Source organism: Dermacentor silvarum, chromosome 9 (assembly GCF_013339745.2).
Source record: "Dermacentor silvarum isolate Dsil-2018 chromosome 9, BIME_Dsil_1.4, whole genome shotgun sequence".
Classification (NCBI taxonomy): Eukaryota; Metazoa; Arthropoda; class Arachnida; order Ixodida; family Ixodidae; genus Dermacentor; species Dermacentor silvarum.
The window spans coordinates 54173174-54193977 of record NC_051162.1 but is presented as its reverse complement, the minus strand read 5'-3'; the positions used below and the strand labels follow the sequence as shown (position 1 = coordinate 54193977).

The 20804-nt window shown below is 47.1% G+C and overlaps 1 protein-coding gene across 1 annotated transcript in view; it reads right to left on the bottom strand.

The window, feature by feature from the left end:
- The window catches only part of LOC119465254 (uncharacterized), a 405770-nt gene that overhangs the window by 169017 nt on the left and 215949 nt on the right, over window positions 1–20804 (bottom strand). The window contains 1 exon segment of the mRNA XM_037726053.2: window positions 7167–7719. Coding sequence (XP_037581981.1) covers window positions 7167–7485 — 319 coding nt within the window. The 5' untranslated portion in view covers window positions 7486–7719.

Sequence of the window (20804 nt, the reverse complement as noted above, 5' to 3'; positions counted from 1 at the left end):
CCCTGTATAGTTGTAACATTGCGTGTACTGACGCTCCCCACGTTTTCCCTCCAAGAAACTTGAAAACGTGTGAAATGGCCATTAGGCGCTTCTTCAGGTAGGTCACATGGGGGCTCCAGTTGAGGTCTCGATCAATGATCACCCCTAAGAATCTATGCGTCCTGGTGTAACAGATGTTTTGCCCATTGATGGATATGGCGTAAGGCGTCATTGACTTCCGCGTAAACGCGACCAGCGCACATTTCTCAGGTGAAATCTGGAGGCCTTGTTCGCTGAGATACGCCGAAATTGATGTCGCAGATTTTTGAAGTCTCGCGCGCACCTGAGGACGTGTTACACCCGACGTCCACACGCAGATGTCATCGGCATACATTGATATATGGACAGCATTTGGTATGCGTTCCACGAGACCGACAAGAACAAGGTTGAATAGTGTGGGACTCAAAACGCCACCTTGAGGAACACCACGGTATGTGCAGTGTTGAGACGTCGGACCGTACTCGGTCTGCACAAAGAATGGCCTCATGTGTAAGTAGTTGCGGGTCCACCGGTACACGCGGCCACCAAGGCCAACCGATTCCAGAGCATCAAGTATGGCATCATGAGCAACATTGTCATAAGCTCCTTTTACGTCCAGAAACATAGCGACCGATAATCGTTTACATCTCTTTTGATGTTGGACGTAAGTGACCAGATCGATGACGTTATCGATGGAGGAGCGGAGACGTCGAAAGCCGGCCATAGCATTTGGATAAACTTGGTAGCGTTCCAGGTACCACTCCAATCTGGCAAGGATCATGCGTTCCATCACCTTCCCTACGCAACTTGCCAGCGCGATTGGGCGGTATGACGCGAGCTCGAGTGGTGACTTGCCAGGTTTGAGGAGTGGCACCAGGCGGCTTGTCTTCCATTCTTGAGGAACGTTTCCATCCTGCCAGGATTCATTGAATATATCCAGCAAGGCATTTCGCGCTCGCTCACCCAGGTGGCACAAGATGCGGTACGATATGCCATCTGGTCCAGGAGACGACGGCCGATTACACAAAGCAAGAGCCGCATCAAGCTCCTCGGTGGTGAAAGGCAAGTCCATGCGTGAGTCCCGTGTATGCGGCTCAATGCTATCCGTACCAAGGGGGCCTGTGTAGGTTGATTGACCTGCAATCTTTCTGCAGAAATCTTCCGCTACCTCGATGTCCTCTCGACGTTGGAAAAGTGCCAAGGCTTTGAATGGCACGCGTTGTTCGGGAGACGTACGTAGGCCTCGCACGGTTCTCCATATGTGAGAAAGAGATTTTCGGGGGTCTAGGGATTCACAAAATTTTGCCCACCGTTGAGATTCCAGTTTGGCCATTCGGCGCTGGATTTTCTTTTGCGTGCGTCTGGCTATTCTGAGATCATGGATGGACTTAGTGCGTCGGTATCTTCGCTCGGCCCGCCGACGAATCGCACGGAGTCGCTCTAACTCCACGTCGGATTCGGAGAACCTTGGATTGCATTTCAGCGTGCACATCGCATTCTGCGTTGCCTCCTTGATAGCTTGCTGAAGGCCAGAAGGGAGACCGTTGCGACAAGCTTCTTCCATGCTGGTTTCGAATGTAGACCAGTCAATTCGCCGGATTGTGTTTGGCGAATGGCAGCTGGCCAAACCCTTGATCTTAAGGTAACTGGGGATATGATCACTCCCATGTGTCTCAACGTCTAAAAACCACTTTACACGAGTAGCCAAGCGACGTGACACAAAAGCCAAGTCTAAGCAACTGCTGTATGATGAGCCTCGCAAAAAGGTAGGGCTCCCATCATTAAGAAGGGACAGTCCATGGTCAGATGCGAATGAAGCCAATCGTCGGCCGGTTGCGTTAATTTTAGAGCTTCCCCAGATAGGATGGTGGGCGTTAAAGTCTCCTGTGATAATCCATGGACCAGGGGTTGCTGTCAAGATGTCTTCAAGTCTCTTGCTATCAAACCGGGCACTATAGACCCAAACGGCGCGTTAAACAAAGGGGGTGATGAAATACTACAATGGGTGACATAACAAGAACACAGAGTGAAAAAAAAAACAGAAAACGCACTGCTTATTTTTAATCTTTCATATGTTTCATGAAACGATTTACACCTTCAATGTTCCTAGCGTTTTTTCCTGGAATAATTGATAACCGGCACTGCTCCCGGCACAGTTGATAAACAACAACACTACTTATTTTATAAGTCGCACATTCGCGATGACGTGTTCTGCCCGGGGTATCAAACACACACACACACACAAAAAAACATCGCCCTACCAATCACAGACAAAGATCACTGAGGGTGTCCATCGCCATTTGAGGGCTATTTTTACAGCACATATACCACACCCCACACGGACACGCACGTCAATCTTTCAGAAATGGCGATTGTTACACGAACCAGAGTGAACTACTCTACTTCTTCACTCTTGCCTTTCTGAATTTTGTTAAGCAAATTCCTTTCCGATATGTAAACATGCTTGTCCCATCCCGTCCTACCCACCCCGATAGCCGGAGTTTCACAACTCCTTTACGAAGAAACTTGACGTTGCTGTCACTGTTGCTCGCGAGAATTTGGACAACGTTTGGCTGGAGCAGACAGCCTAGTATAATTCGGGTCGCACCAGTCTTCAGCACGAGCTCGGTGGCCTGGTATTGCTCCGTACACAACCGTTGAATAACTCAGCCGCAGGATTTTCGGCGTCCCCGGCATCTCGATGGGATGGCCCTTTTACGGTTGTTCGCAAGATTAGTAAACGTTCTTATCGTTTGAAATCTGTTGCAAGCGGTTCTTTGGTTGGTCCTATACATGTGTCTCAGCTCAAACATTGTTGCGCTTCGCCTAATTGTGATTGCTTTATTGATATTCCTTCCGTTGGCACCTTCACTGAAGCTACAAGACGTGAAGTCTTGCATTCGAAGTCACCTTATAGTCTTTTATCCTACGCGGCGCGACACCAGCCACTTCAGGCGGTTTGGAGCGATTATTAATACGAGAGCATTATATGGCTCATGAGGCGGAAAATCCGGCGTAGTCGGCGTTGGCGTGACCACGATATTCTAAAAAGTCAAGTGAGCCAATCGAGGTACTTCGTGACATCAGTTAAGCCAAAGTTAATTAAGGCAAAGTTAATTAGGGCAGAATGAATTAAGGCGAAGCTAATTAGGGTATGTTTATTTAAGATAGATTTCATTACGGCACTTGAACGCACGACCATTGGTGAGAGTCAAACCCATGACCGTTCGTGTCAATTAAGGCGAAGTTAATTAAGGTACAGTTTATTAAGATAGACTTAATTAGGCACTCGAACCCATGACCTTTGCTGGTTGCAATGCTTTCGCATTCATCCACGTAAGGGCAACTCAGTGCCTCGACTTTTTTTTCGATGTACCACCACTGTTTCAACCCCTACCGCCCAAACTTCCAACCCTCGCTCCCTCCACATAGGGCACCACCCCTCTCACCACCACGTTCAGGGCACCCCTCGTGCCCACCGTTCCGTCCCGGCATTCCCGTCCCCCACCACCGCGGAGGCTGCCGTCACTCTTCTGCACTAGCTGCAGCCCAAATTTCTGTGGGTCGAGGACATGGCACCCCATTGGTCTGCCAGACCCGAGGCATCACCGCCTTCAATACCCCATGACGTCGTCCTCGACATAATAGACACGAACGACTAGTCCCTCTCCTTTCTCTGAGGAAGAGGGGCAGCGTGGGACACTGGCTTCAACCGTGGCCATCACCAGCATAATGCCAGCTCCGGGGCATGCGCCCGTGTAGCTGGATAGTAGCCCCGGCAGTTGGCACCTGGAGGCTTCCAAGTAAAGGTAGTGCTCCATTCTTGTCTGCCCGCGTCAGTCTCTAAGAGCCTCAGCTGGCCGTCTCGCACAGAAGCCTCGGCTCTGAGTCCACAATACTCAGTGATCATACCACATTTCTTGCATTTTCTAGTTGGCAGCCTTTATTGCATTCCACTGTAAATCTTGGCTGGTGCTCGACGTCACTGCTTCTGCTGCGCGCGGCGGGATCAGGACCCAGTAAGGATCCTAATCACCTGCCTTTGTACTGTGTCACGAGCGAAACGTGTGTTGGCCAAAAAAAACTAGACTAAATTAAAAGAAAACTGGACAGGCTCTGCAAAGTAGATGGCTTCATAGCACGTTGTGTAATAGTAGTGCGGAAACGTTGACCGTTGAGGGAGCACATATAAGGTATTGATATAGGAGCAATTTAAGGTGTCTAGCATACGTAAATCGGAATGCCCATGACATACAGGTAGGCAGGGGCACTAAGCCATGAAGCTATTGCTAAGTGTTTCTATTCTATTTCCTCCATTAGGTCCTCCGTGAGTAGTCAGAAATTTTGGAGGCCCCGCCTACATCGCCTGTCTTTCACGTGAAGTCGCAAAAGCGTGAAAAGTGCACATCTCAAGATGATGTGTACACATTGACTATGCAGATTAGGCCGAACGAAGACTCGAAAGTCGCAAATTCCCGCTACCGCACGTTAAATTAGACAGGAACGAGGCCGTAACCTTACGCGTACTGCAACCGCACACTTACCCTAGCCCGGCCGTCTTACGCCACTGTTACCCGAGCTTATATCCGACTGATGCGTGTAAAGCGTGCGGACACAGAGCAACGCTGCGACACATGCTGTGGGAATGTGCAGGCAACAACGGTACTAAAGCCGCCGCCGTTAGCGACATGCCCAGAAAGGCGTACGTTACCAGAATACAGGAAGCCTCGAGCTCGCTCCTTCCCGTAGTCGCCCCGGCTGCCGGAGCCGCCAGGGACCTTCTCCGTCGGCATCACCGCCACTTGGATTCGGACCACAAAAGTTCTGAGCTGGAAGACCAGCTCTTGGCCATCCGGCAAGCCGAAGATGCTGGCCGAGTCCAAGGACTTCGAGCCACAACCTGAGGCCACCAAAACCAAACTGCCTGCCCATTCTTTTCAATAAAGTTTATTTTCTTCTCCTTCCGATTGCACGTCTTTGCAAAAATCAACCTTCGGCGAATGGTGAAAATGTTTCAGGCTTCGCCTAGACCGTCTGCCAGTGACGCCAAATCACAAAACCGCGGAAGCTCACCACGTCAAAGTCGCGTGTACGCACAAGAGATGCATTATTATGCCGAACAAAACTGAACATGGTTTTAAAATGGCCATAGACTGACCCGCTCCGCAAGGAATATGAGATGGCTGTTAAAATTGAAGCAGGTCACAGACCAAGGTGAAAATAAAAATAACGTGAAATTTTAGGATCCGTCGGCATCCCTTGTTCACAATGACGAAACGTCATTTTATTTTTATTTTGACTTTGGTCAGTAACCTGCCTAATTTTCCACAATGCTTTTACCAGACCAGACGGTATCCTCGAACTCTTGACTAAGATGGTTGTCTACAGATTATTCCGGCGCTGTGGCCTCGGAGCTTCCGGCGAATATTTCTTTATTTGCGTAAAATAAAAATGTGTCGTGTCTACATAACATTACCGAGCCCTGTATATACATTGCCACGTATATGACACGCTCTGCCAAATATCTTTCTCACCCAGTGAGAAAGATATTGAAAGTGAGCGTTATTTTTTCAGATATTCCATCGCTATTTCAACGTCGAAATTACAAGCCAGATAACATTACATACATTACTGGCACGTACAAAGTATATTACCCGTTTAAAATACAGCACAGAATGTTTTAAAAGTTTTATTTCTTTTTGAACTGTGGATGCGTAGAATAAACAACCATGTGAGGTCATAACGCATAATAACGTAACAAAATTCCTACTTTAACTGCTGAATTTGTTATTGTAAGATAAATAGTGAGTGAGTACATTGGTGCAAAAATTCCTTTAAAATGTCCTGTTGCAATCTTTTTGTTATTGAATGTACAAGCTTGCTTCATTGCATTATTTTGCTTTAAACCTATTGTGGCAATATGACTGTATGGTAATGTCTCAAAGTTTGTTCTACGCAAGCGTTTCGGTATATTATTGCGATAACAATTATATAGACACTCTTAGAGAATTTCCACCGTCGTCGCTGCCGTCGTCGTGAGGTTGCTTATAAAGTCCACGGGCGATAAAATCGTCGCCACGCGCCGTACGCTGTATGTGCGAGTGAGAGCGTGCGACGGTGAGCCGGCAGTCGTGGCTCGCGCACACAAGGGCGGGAAGTTGGAAGGAAGCTCAGTCTTCCAATCGCGCACAACGCTCCGGAGGGAGGATATAGGGAGGTGGAGGGCCCGCGCTTGACTGTGGCCGGGCGCTCCCGCCGGGCCGGGAGGCTTCGGGGGGAGGGGGCGGGGAGCTCGAGGCGTTCTGCGCCGCGAGCGCCCGGCCGCGCGCCTGTATCTTGAAAGCCATCTGTGGCGGGGGCAGAGTCCGCCCTCCCTGTGTTTTCGCAGCTAAGATCGCGTTGATGCGAGCGCCGGCACGAAGCTCAATTCGCTCGGTGCTGCTGCCGCGCCGACTCACTCCAGCGTTTTGCCAGGGAGCTTCCGCGGCCATCTAGTGAGATGCGCTCATGTTTGATGGTGCGCGCGTGACACCAAGCTTGTCTATTTAGTTGGTATGCATATGTCTACAAGCTTATACAGGCGATGAAGCTACTATCCTCACTTTGTATAGTTGTCCACTTAGTTGCTATCGCAATCGATGATACGCCTTTCGGGCTAAACTGCGACTTTTCTTTTTCTTTTGCTGAAAAAGCTTTGCTTTTGTCATTCCCTCCTTGTGCCCAACCACAGCAACTCCTGTTTTGACATACATATTTCGAGTATGAAATGATAAGTCCTAGCACGTGCTTAAGTTCGTTTACATATTCCTCTCCGATGCCTTTGCAATATTGAATTTTACATAAGGCGAATGGGCAAAAAGTAGGTCGTGTTACAAAGAACAAATGCACCATGAAACGCGTAGTGCAATCCAATGAATAATCGGTTTTAAATTAAATGATTTAAGTAGGATACAGAGGGTATCCTTACGGAACAATATTGCGCAAAATAATCACCTCCACCTATATGACGAACAAAGCGTTGCGAGTTTGCTACACTCTACAGGAGTGCCAAGACAGTGATACCGAGCATAGTTTCGCAGTAGCGATTATTTTCTGCTTGAAACAATCGCCCATCAGTGAGCCGACCCTGCAGTCCCCCACAAACTCACCAATGACGGCGCAGACGGACACGAAGGCGACGGAGGCCACGAAGTACCAGGTGAGGTTCCTATCTACGGGGTGGGTGAGGAGCTTGATCGGTGCGCTACGCATATAGCGTGGTATCACCACCGGTGGCTCAGTTTGCTGCTCTTGCGTCTGCGGTGGTTGCTGCTGCTGCTGCTGCTGCTGCTGTTGCGACGGCACCGACTTCTTCGTTCTGGTCCCTACACCAGCACCTACTCCACTGTTGTCCAAGTCAATGATCACCTGGCGGTGATCGGCGACGGAGCCACGGCTTGAGTACGGCGGCGGCCGGCCGTCCTCCATGCGTTGCTCGCCGGCGCGGTGATGCAGATCACCGGCCGGGTCACCGGGCGACGGACAGTGCCATGGAAGCGACCGCTTCGGGCAGAGAAGAACCCTGGGCACTCACGCTGGTACTGGAATCGCTGTCGCCGTCACTTTCCTCGCTGCTGGAGCCCTCCGGAGGCGGGTTTTTTCTCCGGTATTCCGCGTCCGAGCCCTCACAGGTGCCGGGCGGGGACGTCGTCATCATGGCTCCTGAAAAACACGAAGGACAGCAGGACGGTTAAGTTGTACAGTACTGTTATCTTTTGTTTTTTTCCTTTTCAGGCGGAATTGTAAGAGTCTGAAGGATACGAAGCTGCGCGAAGAGAAAACCGGACAAAGCAAAAACAATAAGCATGCACTGTGTCATTGTATTAACTGTATTCAGTAGAGAAATCGTTATTCGTAGGCAAACTCCAAGCATAAATCTGGCAATCTGATAAACAAAGCCTAAAGGAAATGAAAACATGCACAAAAAGCTAATGCAAGCGTAATGGTGAGCGTTTCTGTCTCTTTGCTCATGTTATAGTCAAAACTACCAACATTTGTGTTTTTGAAAAGCGCAATGGATTTCCGGTGAATGTTCACACACGTGAATATTCACAGTGTTCACGTTGTACAGCCGCATACACAATGTTACACCTGAACGCTTGATGGAAGTGGAACTCTTTTTTTTTTTACTAGTTTTATTTAAGGAAATGGTGGTGTACGTAGGTGGCACGCCGGTTGCTGCTCTTCTCTGATCATTCTGTCTACTGTATTGGCTTGTGCACAAATGAAAAGAACGAACAACTGCGCAAGTTAATTTTGCTGTCATAATAATAGCGCTCGAAAGCATCAAAATTATCTTCACGAGACCTGTGACGCGTATTTTCCTAGTGGTTCATTAAGGGCTATGACGCTAGGAATGGCTCATTGTGTATATCGCCAAACTGTTTCCAAGAGAGCGACGGTTAAAATATTGCCTAAGACATGTAAGGTAACATGCTGGCTAGATGCGTCGGCCATAAGGGCAATAATAATGTCTGCATATGGTTCACACTGACCCCTTGTCAAGTTCGAATAATAGGGAGCGAATCCTCTGCACATACGCTACACCAGTAGCGTGTGTGTAAGCATGTGAAACATGGAACATGGTCAGTAAAGATAAGAAAACCATGTCGTTCGCTAGAGTGAACTTAACGAGTGCCTGTCCATTAGTCTCTTCGTAGCCCGTGACAACAAACGCCAGTATAGGGACGTCGAGCGACGTCAGCCTGCCGACACGGTTAAGTGCCTATAATTAGAGCTTGTCATTGCCAACATCCGCGTTAGCAGGAGAACGGGCATTAGTGTCTTCGTATACGGATACACTAATGTATTCGAATAAGGAGACGCTTATATCCCTAGAGCAAAGAAAGAAACCTTGTTCTGCAAGGAAATATTTTTATTCGTGAGTTCAAACAAGCCTATAAACCTACGAGAAGCTCGCGCATTTGTTAGAAGAATAATCATGCCATTGCAAGTAAGAATAAAACAAAAGTAATTGAAGCGCAGAGAGCATGCGCGGAACCTGCATGCTCACACGTGCTGCCTGGCAATGAGAAGAAAGAGATTTCGGATATGAGGATAAGGGAATGAATTAAATGAAAATAGAGGATGATAGAGGAAGGGATAATAGACGGTAATAAAATGAAAACAGACGGAATGAGTGATGACGAGGAGAGAAGAGAGCTTATTATGTGATAACAGTACGTGTTTGGTACTGGCTTTGTAACAGGAAATAATTTCAAGTGGGACTAAATAAAAATAGAAAGACGCCTAAGCTTCGCCTTTAAAAGTGGAACGCGATAGCGTTATCACACCCCGTTCGGATCGCATTTTTTATGAGTAGTAGGCTTCACTGCAACAGGGAATGTGAGAAAGCCAGCTTACAAAGACCAAGCTTACACCGATCTCCTTTATTTCGGTTTCACTGCTAAACATAAATGCATTGCTGGGAAGACGTTTTTCCAGGGGTAATATGAGTCGCCTTATATTAAATGTGAAGACCCTAGGACATTTTTTTATTATTTTATTGTTTGCTATTGCCCCGATGCACGCGCGTAGTCCAAAACGCATTAGGCAGGCTAAGTCCCAATTTTACCTGCCGAGGATGCGAGCGTCATCTGGATAAGATTTTCGCAAGTAGCCTACCCGAGCGCGCCGCTGTTGGTATGGTAGAAATGCTGGCAAAACGGGTTTGTGTTTGAGTTTCGTCGTAACAGAATTATGTTTTATCGTACATTCAAATAACAGTCCGACGCCACCATGTCTGTAGGTTGTGGTTCGGTACTTTACCATTTTTCTGACGGATTTCACTGTGAGAAACTCAATTTTTGTTCACTAACACCTTGCGCCACGCGGAGAGCCTGCGCGGTCGGGGTGGTTCGGGATGATTTTTTTTCCGACACGGACGCCGACATCCACGCCGACACCGACGCCAGATTTTCTGCGACACGGGGCCCTTAACGCTATCGCGTTAGAAATGGCGCAGGGATACAGAGTAAAAAGGCCATTCGTAACAGGGAGAATGCGTATATCTCCTCCATTATATTTCTCGTAGTTTCCTATTTTTCCTATGCACGGATATAGAGTTTGCTGGAATATCTTTAGCACAGGCTCGTGGCTGATTGGTGCATCAGTTGGCACTGGTGCATACGCGAAGATTTTTAAATGCGTGACCATTTCTATGCTGCCCAACGAGGACACCCATCCGTCCATCCGTCCGTCCGTTCGTCACGTAAGACAATCGCTTTTAAAGTAGGACCGGCCCGCAGCAGCGAGCGAATTAACCTTCTCGCTGCATCTCGCTTCAACGCGAACTAAGCGACGAGAACAGAGCGCACAGGAAGCTATCAGCGCTCGGCGCACTCTGTCCCCATCGCAGATCGCTTTAAGATAGGGGCGGCGCGGCCGCGCCATACAGAGCCGCCACCGGAGTACGGTTGATCACGGTTGATAACGGTTCGATGCGAATGCATAAGGTGCTAAAGAGAGATAACGGCTTATAATGATCGGAACGTCATCAGCGCACCTGGACCCACCACCTGCAGTAGCTTGCTTCCGTCATCAATTCACCTTGCGCCACCGTCCGCAGCAGTTCGTGCCGCCGCAGAGCTGTGGTCAATTCTGGCAGGACCAAGTTTCATGACATCGATAATGACACCGGTCCAGATCGAGATGAGCGAGTGGCACAATGCTTACACGTGCATAGACAAGTCCGAGAGGAGTCTCTGCGTGAATTCTTTATTGTGTCTCCTGTATTATACTTTCCGTGTTGACCTAATTTTTGTATAGGTTTCCACATAGAACATCACGATACAATGCCATGTAGGAGTTAAGTGACCCTATTTGTACAGTTGCCTTGTGGGTGTGATTGAGAGACAAATGAGCGCCTTTCCACCACGCTTAATACACGCTGTACAGGGAGAAATGCGACTCAGGGTACAGGATGTATGCGTAAAGGGTAAATGCGTATAGTCTTTAAGACGCATGTGATATATTGTCAAATATTGTTCAACTTGGTCCTCTTTGTGCGACAATTTTGTTCATGCGACAATGTTTCTCAGGCCGTCTAACCAGAAGTGGTTTTAGTGAGTGTCTTGGCGCAGTTGCGTCATCGCTGTGAGCCGTTGTCGTATTAACTATCTCATAATGAGCACGTCTTCAGTCTACAGTTATAGTCCCACAATGAGCCGCGTTCGATGTCGCGTGCCTGTAGTGCTCACTCCCCCCCCCCCACTAAGCTTGTTCTACTCCTCTTTTCCCTTACCCACAGTGCCGGATAGCAAACCTGGAACCCGTAAGGCTGACCTCCCTACCTATACTATCTTTGCTTTATCCCTCTCCATAGTGTAAGCAAGAGATATATTTATGCAAGAAGGCAAATGACGGCCACTTTCTTACTTTCTGGTTCTTTGAAAGATCATACAAGAAATTCAAGCACGTTTTGGTTCGGATCCACATCCAGAGGCTAGTAGTAGTCAGTCTAATTAGTAATTATTTTTCAGAAGCAGGGCTACTCATTGAATGTAGATTGAAAACACTGCTTCGCCAAGGGCAACGTACAACCGCATCCAGTATAAGACTTTCACTTATAAACAACAGTGCCCACAGAAAACCGGTTAAGTGCCATACGAGTTCACGGCTTAGAGGTACCCCGGTACGGCCGCTTTTTCGCTCCAGATGCAGTCGTTCGAGGGAGTGACATACCAACATTGAACCCAAGAGGATTAGCGAAGCCATAGAGAAAATTGCTAAAAATGTACTGTGATAAAAAAAAAACACAGAAAAAGTGGGCAATTTTCTTCACACATCTTCTGTTCTCCTTTGTTTTGTTTTAGCAATTTTTTCTGTGATCTAATTAAAATATTCTGTTTATTGTTTTTCCGTAACATTACCGAAAATTGTTAGATACAATATTTCATTAAGGGAGTAAGTGTTACTCCCCCTCGTGACTGCAGTTTACATGTAGTACGAAAGACTGAAATGCTAGGATGTTGTAGTAACAGATCATACATGTACAGAAAAGCACGTCAAGTAGAAGTTACCAACCCCTGAGACGACATTTGGCGTCAACACACACGGCACTACGCGACACCATCCAAGTTCCCACTCTACGAGCATATATAGGTATGCTCTAAGTGGCACAACTGGCTGTGATTGCAGCTTTATCTTATTCAGAAACTGAGGCCAATTGGCTCGCGCACATGAGATTTGTCCATACCTGCGTGGCAGGCGAAGCTGCCCACAAATGTTAAATTAGGAAACTAAGGAAACGAACAAATATCACTTTGCACTCCGTATCGGTGACAAAATTATAATAAAGCCTAATGGGAACCAACTCTGTTCAAACAAAGGAAAATTCTGTATTACACCACAATAGAAAAGAAGTAATTTTAAGAAATAAAATAATCTCGGTTTGTGCTATTGACAAGAAAAATTCTATAGACTATTTTACGGAAGCGTTCAGGTGCCGCCATTTTGGGCTGTTAACGCCGCTGTTCTCCGTTTTTAACAACGAAGTATACGTTACTACAGTCGATTCGTAAGCATGAAAATAGTTGTATAAATGCATTCAGCGTTCCAGGATCATGTTACGTGACTTCATTTCTCATAAAACTAACAAATTGTTTGTGTAACAGCCTAAGACGGCGGCGGCCATGAATCGAATATAAAATCGTCCTAGAAAATCAGTTTTTCTTTGTTTTCCGAAATTTACATCTTACAGTGCAAAGATAGTATCCAAAAATAAGAATAAGCAAAACCCGCAGTCCTATAAAGTTGAGTTCCGGCGCCCCTCGCTAATACGTTTCCTTCTAAAATAAGATAGAGACAGAAGAAATGGAAAAGGCAGGAGGTTAACCAGAGGGGTAGATCCAGTTTGCAACCCTACGCTGGGAGAAAGGGGAGGGGGAGGTAAAGTAACAGCAAAGTTGAGAGAGGGAAAGAAAGGGAGCACATACACACAATCACCGTCGGTCATTGTCACCGCACACTATCGCTGCCCTCATAGCATGGGCCTGAGAGCGCGTGATAAGGTTCCAGATAACCGATTCGAGAAAACAAAATCGCCAGGTTTACTTTTGCCCTGTGATGATTTTCACACAGAGCTTTATTAGAAGCTGAACTGTCAGCGCAAGCGTGTGGAGGTTAGCCAGCGCATCCGCTCTTGACATCGCAATAGCAACGAATTCGACACTGCCATGGGCAGATCGAGCGGCTGCGTCTTCTTGGTCATTTCCTATGACATCGCAGTGACATTGGCCCAATGGAATAAGCATAAACGGCTTGGAGTAAAGTTGAAAAATGACTACTGCTTCCTCATTTGAATGATCGCAAGTCATGAATGTCAAGCTTGTGGTTACAAAAAGCACGACTGAGCACTTTCTGTCTGATTGTCCTCGTGTCAGTGCACAGAGGAAAGGAGGAAAGCGTCACGCTCGAGGAGGGTGACAACCGTCACCTTACTGCAAACAGAATCCTTCAACCCTGCTCCCATGACGTGAACGTGAGTTACTCTAAAATCAGTAGCGTCTTTGTTTTTTAAAGGATCCGAACTATGTGAGAAACTGTAGTTACTGACAGTTGCATTTCTCGCGCTTGTGCGGACAGATTCTCTTGATATCCTCTCTTCCTTTGTCCTCGTCTTATTTAGCCTTCTCCAGTGTAAGTAGCCTACTGGACATTCCCTCTTGTTACCTTTCCGCAGTGTTATCTCTTAATTTTTTTTGTCCGCGTCTTTCCAACTCTAGGTACACTTAACCGTGCCTGCCGGTCGGCGTAACTCGCCTTCCCTATACCAACAGCTAATGTCGCGGGGAAATGATGTCTACGCTGAGTGCTTGACCGACTTACGGTTCATTACGGTCGATAACGAAGCAGAGCTCGCCTGAACTTCTGCTACCCGGGGTGAACCCAAGACTGCGGGCTAATACTCATTAATGCAGCTGCGGTGGACCACCGGCCATTCCCATATCGAGCCAATGGTAAGCATATACCTAAGTGAAGGTCCGAGTGTTGGCTTCCGCCTCCAGCATGCAGTGCTCGCTCACACACACGTTTTCTTTGGTTCCTTTTTCTTTCCACTCTGGTATCGATCTCCTCACCGCAGCTCATTCGCGACTGTTGCGTGCAGGGTAGCTGAAGCCTACCACGTGTCCACGAAGTTTAATGTTACTAACCGTGTGGGCTACCGAATTAGTTGCTCAACCCTTTAACTACAAAGCTGGTACTCGTCCTTGCAGTTCGTACCAATATTTGCAAACAATGAACAGGCTCAGTGCATAGCTTCTTCTGCATTTCTTGCCAGAGACGACCCGCGCTTTTTGGCACTTGAAATTAGTAATCGAAATTTGCGATTCCTTTCATTATCATCAGTGGAAATGATTACCCTGGGACATTACACGTGTGCTGAAGGTATGCCTCGTTTTCAGAGCACGTTTATTTATAAATATTCCACAAAGAAACTATAAAGAGTGCATCTAATATATTCTTCGAATCGTAGTATAATGTGAGAACATTTCGTAGAATTAAACATATATATATATAACAACTTTGTAAACATTTTTACGCAAGAACGTAGAGTTCAAAGGTTAATGAACGCGTTCAAACATAAAAACAGTCACAGGCCTGCGCGGTACACGCAGCACAGTCACAGCGTAAGCTGGTGGAGTGGCTCAAGAGTAGCTCCAATTTGGGCACCACGCTCAACAGGGTCTTCGCGGCAGTCTGTTCGCCTCGTTTTGACGAGAATGACCTGAACTGTCCGTCCGGCGTCGACGGCGAGCTGCGGCTTGTAATGCTCTCTGCACAGCAGTCCTCTGAGCCCGATCAAGGCTTACAACTGCAACTTACATGTCGGGCACGCCGCGTTTGCAGGCACCTTAACTAGATGGCGCCACAATACTGGCGGAGGCTCGGCAGCTCGGGAGCAAGTTGATTGCGCGCCTCGTCTGAATCGCATATCGTCGTCTGCGCCTGCGGACGCTGCGTTTTCAGGCATCTTACCTAGATGGCGCCACCATACTGGCGGAGGAGGCTGAAAGAAAACCTTCAACCTCCTTGGTCTTCTCCCTCTGTATGCTTGCCTTAAGCGTATTTTCCGTGGCCCGATAGCAAGCGCTTGCGTGGCTCAGTGGTAGGGCATACGGCTCCCACGCAGCGGGCGAGGGTTCGATCCCGGTGGAATCGGGTACTTTTTCGCGTTTCCGGCGACAGCGTCACGTGGCGGACGCCGCCGGCGGCGGCATCATCGCGCCCCTAAACGGCTATTGGAATGAGCCCATAACAGCTTACGCTGGTAAAACAGCCTGATGCATGTTAGAAATTTAAATAACTTAGAGCGACTATTACTTCCAGCTTGAAGTGACACAGGCACGTCGACTTGGTATGCTCGCAGGCGCTTCCCAAGCTTGGTTGCCTAAAATGCACTGTCAAGCATTCATCAAATAAATGCGAAAAAGTGCATATGAAAAAGTGCAGACCAAATGCAAAAAGACCAAATGAAAAAGTGTAGACCAATTCTACAGTATACTTCATTGGTTTGATGAAGTATACTGCAGTTAAATTTATCTTCAGTCGATACAATGGCTACTTCTCACGTCATCGCCCACTCATAGTCGTTCTTTACAGCCTTTGGATCTTCCTCACTCATCAGATCGCCTTGTCATGCTGCACAAAATTGTTCACACGTCCGCTGTCATAGATGAACCATTTGCGTTTATAGATCCCTCCGCTCGGATAACACGTTAAACTCACCCACTAAACGTTGTCCCCTTTATGTCAATTGTCAACAGTTTCAAGTGTTCCTTTTTTACTGCAAGCATAGAAGTGTGAAACAAAACTAGATGGTTCGCTTAGATACGAGTATACCCATCTAAAGAGTTCACACAAGCGGTCGTCGAATACATTGTAGACTAGTTTTCGATTTCATAAGTTACTGTTGGCGCTCGTTCACGGTCCTGAATTATTCTTGCAGGTAATGTTGCTTGTATATTACATTTACGCAACTTGTAAGTTTTTTTGTTACTGTTCGTTCTGTACCTACTGCCGCTATGTCTCTTTTCCGAGACAGCAGTATCGGCAAATAAAAAAATGTCGCAGTGTCGCCCGAAAGGTGAAGCATCAATTGCGATAGCAAATTAGTAGACAGCTATACGGAGTAGGGATAGTAGTTTTATCGGCTGCGTAAACTTGGACACATTCGCTTACTCACTGAATTAACAAGCGTGGTGCCAGCGCGCACAAGCAAGCTTGGATAGATCACACTCGATGACCGCAGACAACCACTGTCAAAACGCTGGCGTGTGCAAGCGCGGACGCCGCAGCGAGCGAAGGTTCGTGCGGTCTATCGCTACAATCGCTTCAACGGAAACTGAGCGGCCGAAAGCACAGCGCATACAAAGGTCAGAGCCATGTGGAGATCGCTTTCAAGATACGGTGCGCGCGACAGCCCGCACCGACGCAAAGTGCGCGGTTGTTGGCAGAGTAGAAGCTGCCCCCCCCCCTCCCGCGCTGCCTTCCCACTTTCCTCCTTTCACGTGGGAAATTGAGTCGCCAGTACCCCCTGCGCCCGGTTGCAAGTAAGGGATAAAGGAAATTATAACGTGGAAGAGATTGAGGCAGCAGTAAAACATGGACGCAGCATGGAATCACTGAGACGAAAACTTGGCATAGGACAACGCAAGATGTATGCACTGAAAGACAAACATGGTAATATCATCAGCAATTTCGATGACATAGTAAAAGCAGTAGAAAAATTCTATACTGACCTGTACAGTACCCAGAGCAGCCAAGCTACTTTCATTCGAAGTAGGCTCCTTCTATAACTAGCCATGAAGTTAGAAGGGCCTTGAAAGACATGACCAGGGGAAAGCTGCTGGAGAAGATGGAATAACAGTTGATTTAATCAAAGATGGAGGAGATATCATGCTTGAAAAGCTTGCGGCCCTTTATACGCAATGCTTCACGACTTCAAGTGTACCAGATAGCTGGAAGAACGCCGACATTATACTCATCCATGAGAAGGGAGACGTTAAAGAATTGAAGAATTATAGGCCCATTAGCTTGCTTTCGGTATTGTATAAAATATTCGCCAAGATAATTTCCAATAGAATAAGGGCAACACTTGACTTCAGTCAACCAAGAGAACAGTCTGGCTTCAGGAAGGGATATTCTACGATGGATCATATCCATGTCATAAATCAGGTAATAGAGAAATCTGCGGCAGTACAATCAACCTCTCTATATGGCTTTCATAGAATATGAAAAAGCATTTGATTCAATAGAGATACCGGGAGTCATCGAGGCATTGCGTAATCAAGTAGTACAGGAGGCATACGTGAATATCTTGGCAAATATCGACAAGGATTGCACAGCTACTTTGGTTCTCCACAAGAAAAGTAGAAAAATACCTATCAAGAAAGGGGTCAGACAAGGGGACACAATCTCTCCAATGCTATTCACTGCATGCTTAGAAGAAGTATTCAAGCTCTTAGACTGGGAAGGCTTAGGAGTGAGGATCAATCACGAATACCTCAGTAACCTCCGATTTGCAGATGACATTGTCCTATTCAGCAATAACGGGGACGAATTACAGCAAATTATTGAGGACCTTAACCGAGAAAGTGTAAGAGTGGGGTTGAAGATTAATATGCAGAAGAGAAGTATAATGTTCAATAGCCTGGCAAAGGAACAAGAATTCAGGATCACCAGTCAGCCGCAAGAGTCTACAAGGGAGTACGTTTATCTAAGTCAATTACTCACAGGCGACCCTAATCATGAGAAGAAAATTTACAGAAGAATAAAATTGGGTTGGAGTGCATGCGGCAGGCATTGCCAAATGCTGACTGGGAGCTTACCACTGTCGCTGAAAAGAAATGTGTACAATCATTGCATTATACCATTGGATTATACATATGGGGCAGAAAATTGTCGGTTAACAAAAAAGCTCGAGAACAAGTTAAGGACCGCACAAAGAGCCATGGAACGGAAAATGTTAAGCCCAACGTTAAGATACAGGAAGAGAGCGGTGTGGATCAGAGAACAAACGGGGATAGCCAATATTCTAGTTGACATTAAGCGGAAGAAATGGAGCTGGGCAGGTCATGTAATGCGTAGGATGGATAACCGGTGGACCATTAAAGTCACAGAATGGATACCAAGAGAAGGGAAGCGCAGTCGAGGACGGCAGAAAACTAGGTGGGGTGATGAAGTTAGGAAATTTGCAGGCGCTAGTTGGAATCATCTAGCGCCAGACAGGGGTAAGTGGAGATCACAGGGAGAGGCCTTCGTCCTGCAGTGGACATGAATAGGCTGATGATGATGATAATGATGCTCTTCTTGGTGTGATGTGCGAGCAGCGTTATCTGAGGAATCATTGCCACTGATTCCACAATGACCAGGTACCCATCGAACGACTACCTCGTGGTCTTTTTGTTGGACGTGATGGTGAAGTTTAACGGTTTCGTATGTCAACTGTTCATGACAGCCGCGTCGGAGAACTGACTGCGTGTACTGTAATGCCGGTTTTGAGTCAGAAAACACAACCCATTTTCTAGGTCTTTCTTCAGGACGACGGGCTTGTGACAACGTCTGTGACTATTAGTGGAATAACACAAGCGTCAGCGAACTCACCGCTAATTTCGTTCTTTCCTTCCTTCCTCTTTCTCCCTGCCATCTTTGTGTTACCTCTTCCCATTCCCCCGGTGTAGGGTAGCCAACCGGACGTTATTATTGCGATAGCAATTATATGGACACTCAAAAGCAGATTTCTGCCGTCGGCGTCGCCGTGGTCGTCGCCGTTAGGTTCCGTATGACGTCAATGGAGATGAAATCGCGCGCCGAACGCTGTATGTGCGAGTGAAAGAGAGCGAGGGGCGCGCGCTTTCACGGGGAGTGAACGGCGGAGAACAAACGCGCGTTCTGCGCCGTGCTCGCTTAAGGGCTGCAGAAGTAGGCGTCTCTTTCCTCCTTTACAATCACCATATATGTAGAGCAAACGCGCCTTCTTCCGAAGTGCGAGAGGCCGTGGGGGAGGGGTGAGGGGGGGAGGGGGAGGGAAGGGAGACGACGTGTAGCTGCGGCACCAAGTGCCTATTTATATCAGAGGCTCCGGTAACAGTCACCAACGCCGCACGCATTTTGAGCGAACGCGGGGCAAAACACCGACGGCGTCGACAACAGTTCTGCGTGTTGCCGGTGCTGCTGCATGTCCTAGTTTATACAGCTGATAAAGCTAATATCATTACTCCGTCTAGCTCTCTACAAATTTGCTATCGCAATTGATGCTTCGCCTTTCAGATGAAATTGCGACAACTTTTTTCTGGTTAACTTCCCTGCCTTCCGCCTTTCTCTTTCCTCCTCCTTCCATCAGATTGTGGTTTTGGCACGTAAAACCCCATAATTTAATTTAATTTTTGCAGCGAGGGTACAAGGAAGCATAGCCAAGCCAGGCATTTAACATGAAACGCTACATTACGAATTGTAAACAATAAGCTAGAATAGAAAGCGACGAGAAATTTTGTCATAAGGTGACCAAAGACATAGTAGCGTATGACGAGACCACCACCAAAGCATTCAAAGGCGATGTACGGATAGAAGGCTACAAGATAACGCTGAAATCATAACTTCGTAATTTGGCAGTGTCCAAGGAAAACTGAGATTTCAGATTGCTGAACAATGCGGAAAGCGATCATTCTCGATGACAATGGTCCTACGACCATGGCCACATATGTCGCAAGCTCGAAAAGCGACATGTCGATGGCTGCAGTTCCTGAAGTCGACAAGTGCCGGTGACCGACTGTAGTCTGTACTTGAACTTCTGGATTAAGTGCCATTAGTGTTTTCTTTCTTTCCATCCACCAAACCAATCTTTCAAGACGTGATGCAACACTAATGTGTCTGCTGTCGGTCAGAGTAGCCTTCACTAACTCACACACACAGTTAATTATGTGTGCTCAGCGCATATGCGAAGAGACCGTTCCTCATCTCATGTGCCACTGTTCACGCTTCGACAAACAACGCCTGACTCTCCAGCATGTATTGAGGTCGTGAGAGTCTGGCCTCACGGCTCATCAGCCCAGAAAGACACACGTGCTGTTCGGCAGTGCATGAAGGCGACAGACTTCAGTGCCCGACTGTAAATACGTGGCACTTGCTTAGTGCGTGTGAATGAGCTGGACTCGACGTGTCCTCCCTCTCTAGTTATTTCCCTTCCCCATCCCCATGCGTAGGGTAGCAAACAGGACAAAGTCTAGTCAACAACCCTGCCTTGGTCCCTTCCTTCTCTTTCACCCTTCCCTCCTTTTCTCTCTTTTCATCCTTCAGCCCTGATTCGCTGGCTGATTCTTGACTTCCGTGCCTTTGCTACCTCTTTTCTCTCTGCTACACTTTGTGTGCGTGTCGTTTCGAGTCACGTGTCCGTTTGGTGTTTGCTGTAACGAACTTATAATTTTTTTGGTCTAATGAATATATTGTTTTACTATAAAGAAAGATGGATTGCGAAAAAAAAACACACTAGGGACATCAACCAGAGAAATGTCCTGTTGGCTAGCCTACACTGGGGGAGGAGAACAGGGGAATAGAAAGATGGAAATGGTAAAGGAGACACAATGCGCCAGAGTCTGAGGCGTTTGCAAACCACAGTCGTCATTAAGACCAAGATACAAAGCGATAAGAATTCATTGAAAACTGGCGCCATTGTTAATCATCGAATTAGACATTTAATATATCAGTCTAAACTATCGCTTGGTTTCTAGTGTATTAATTCAACGATA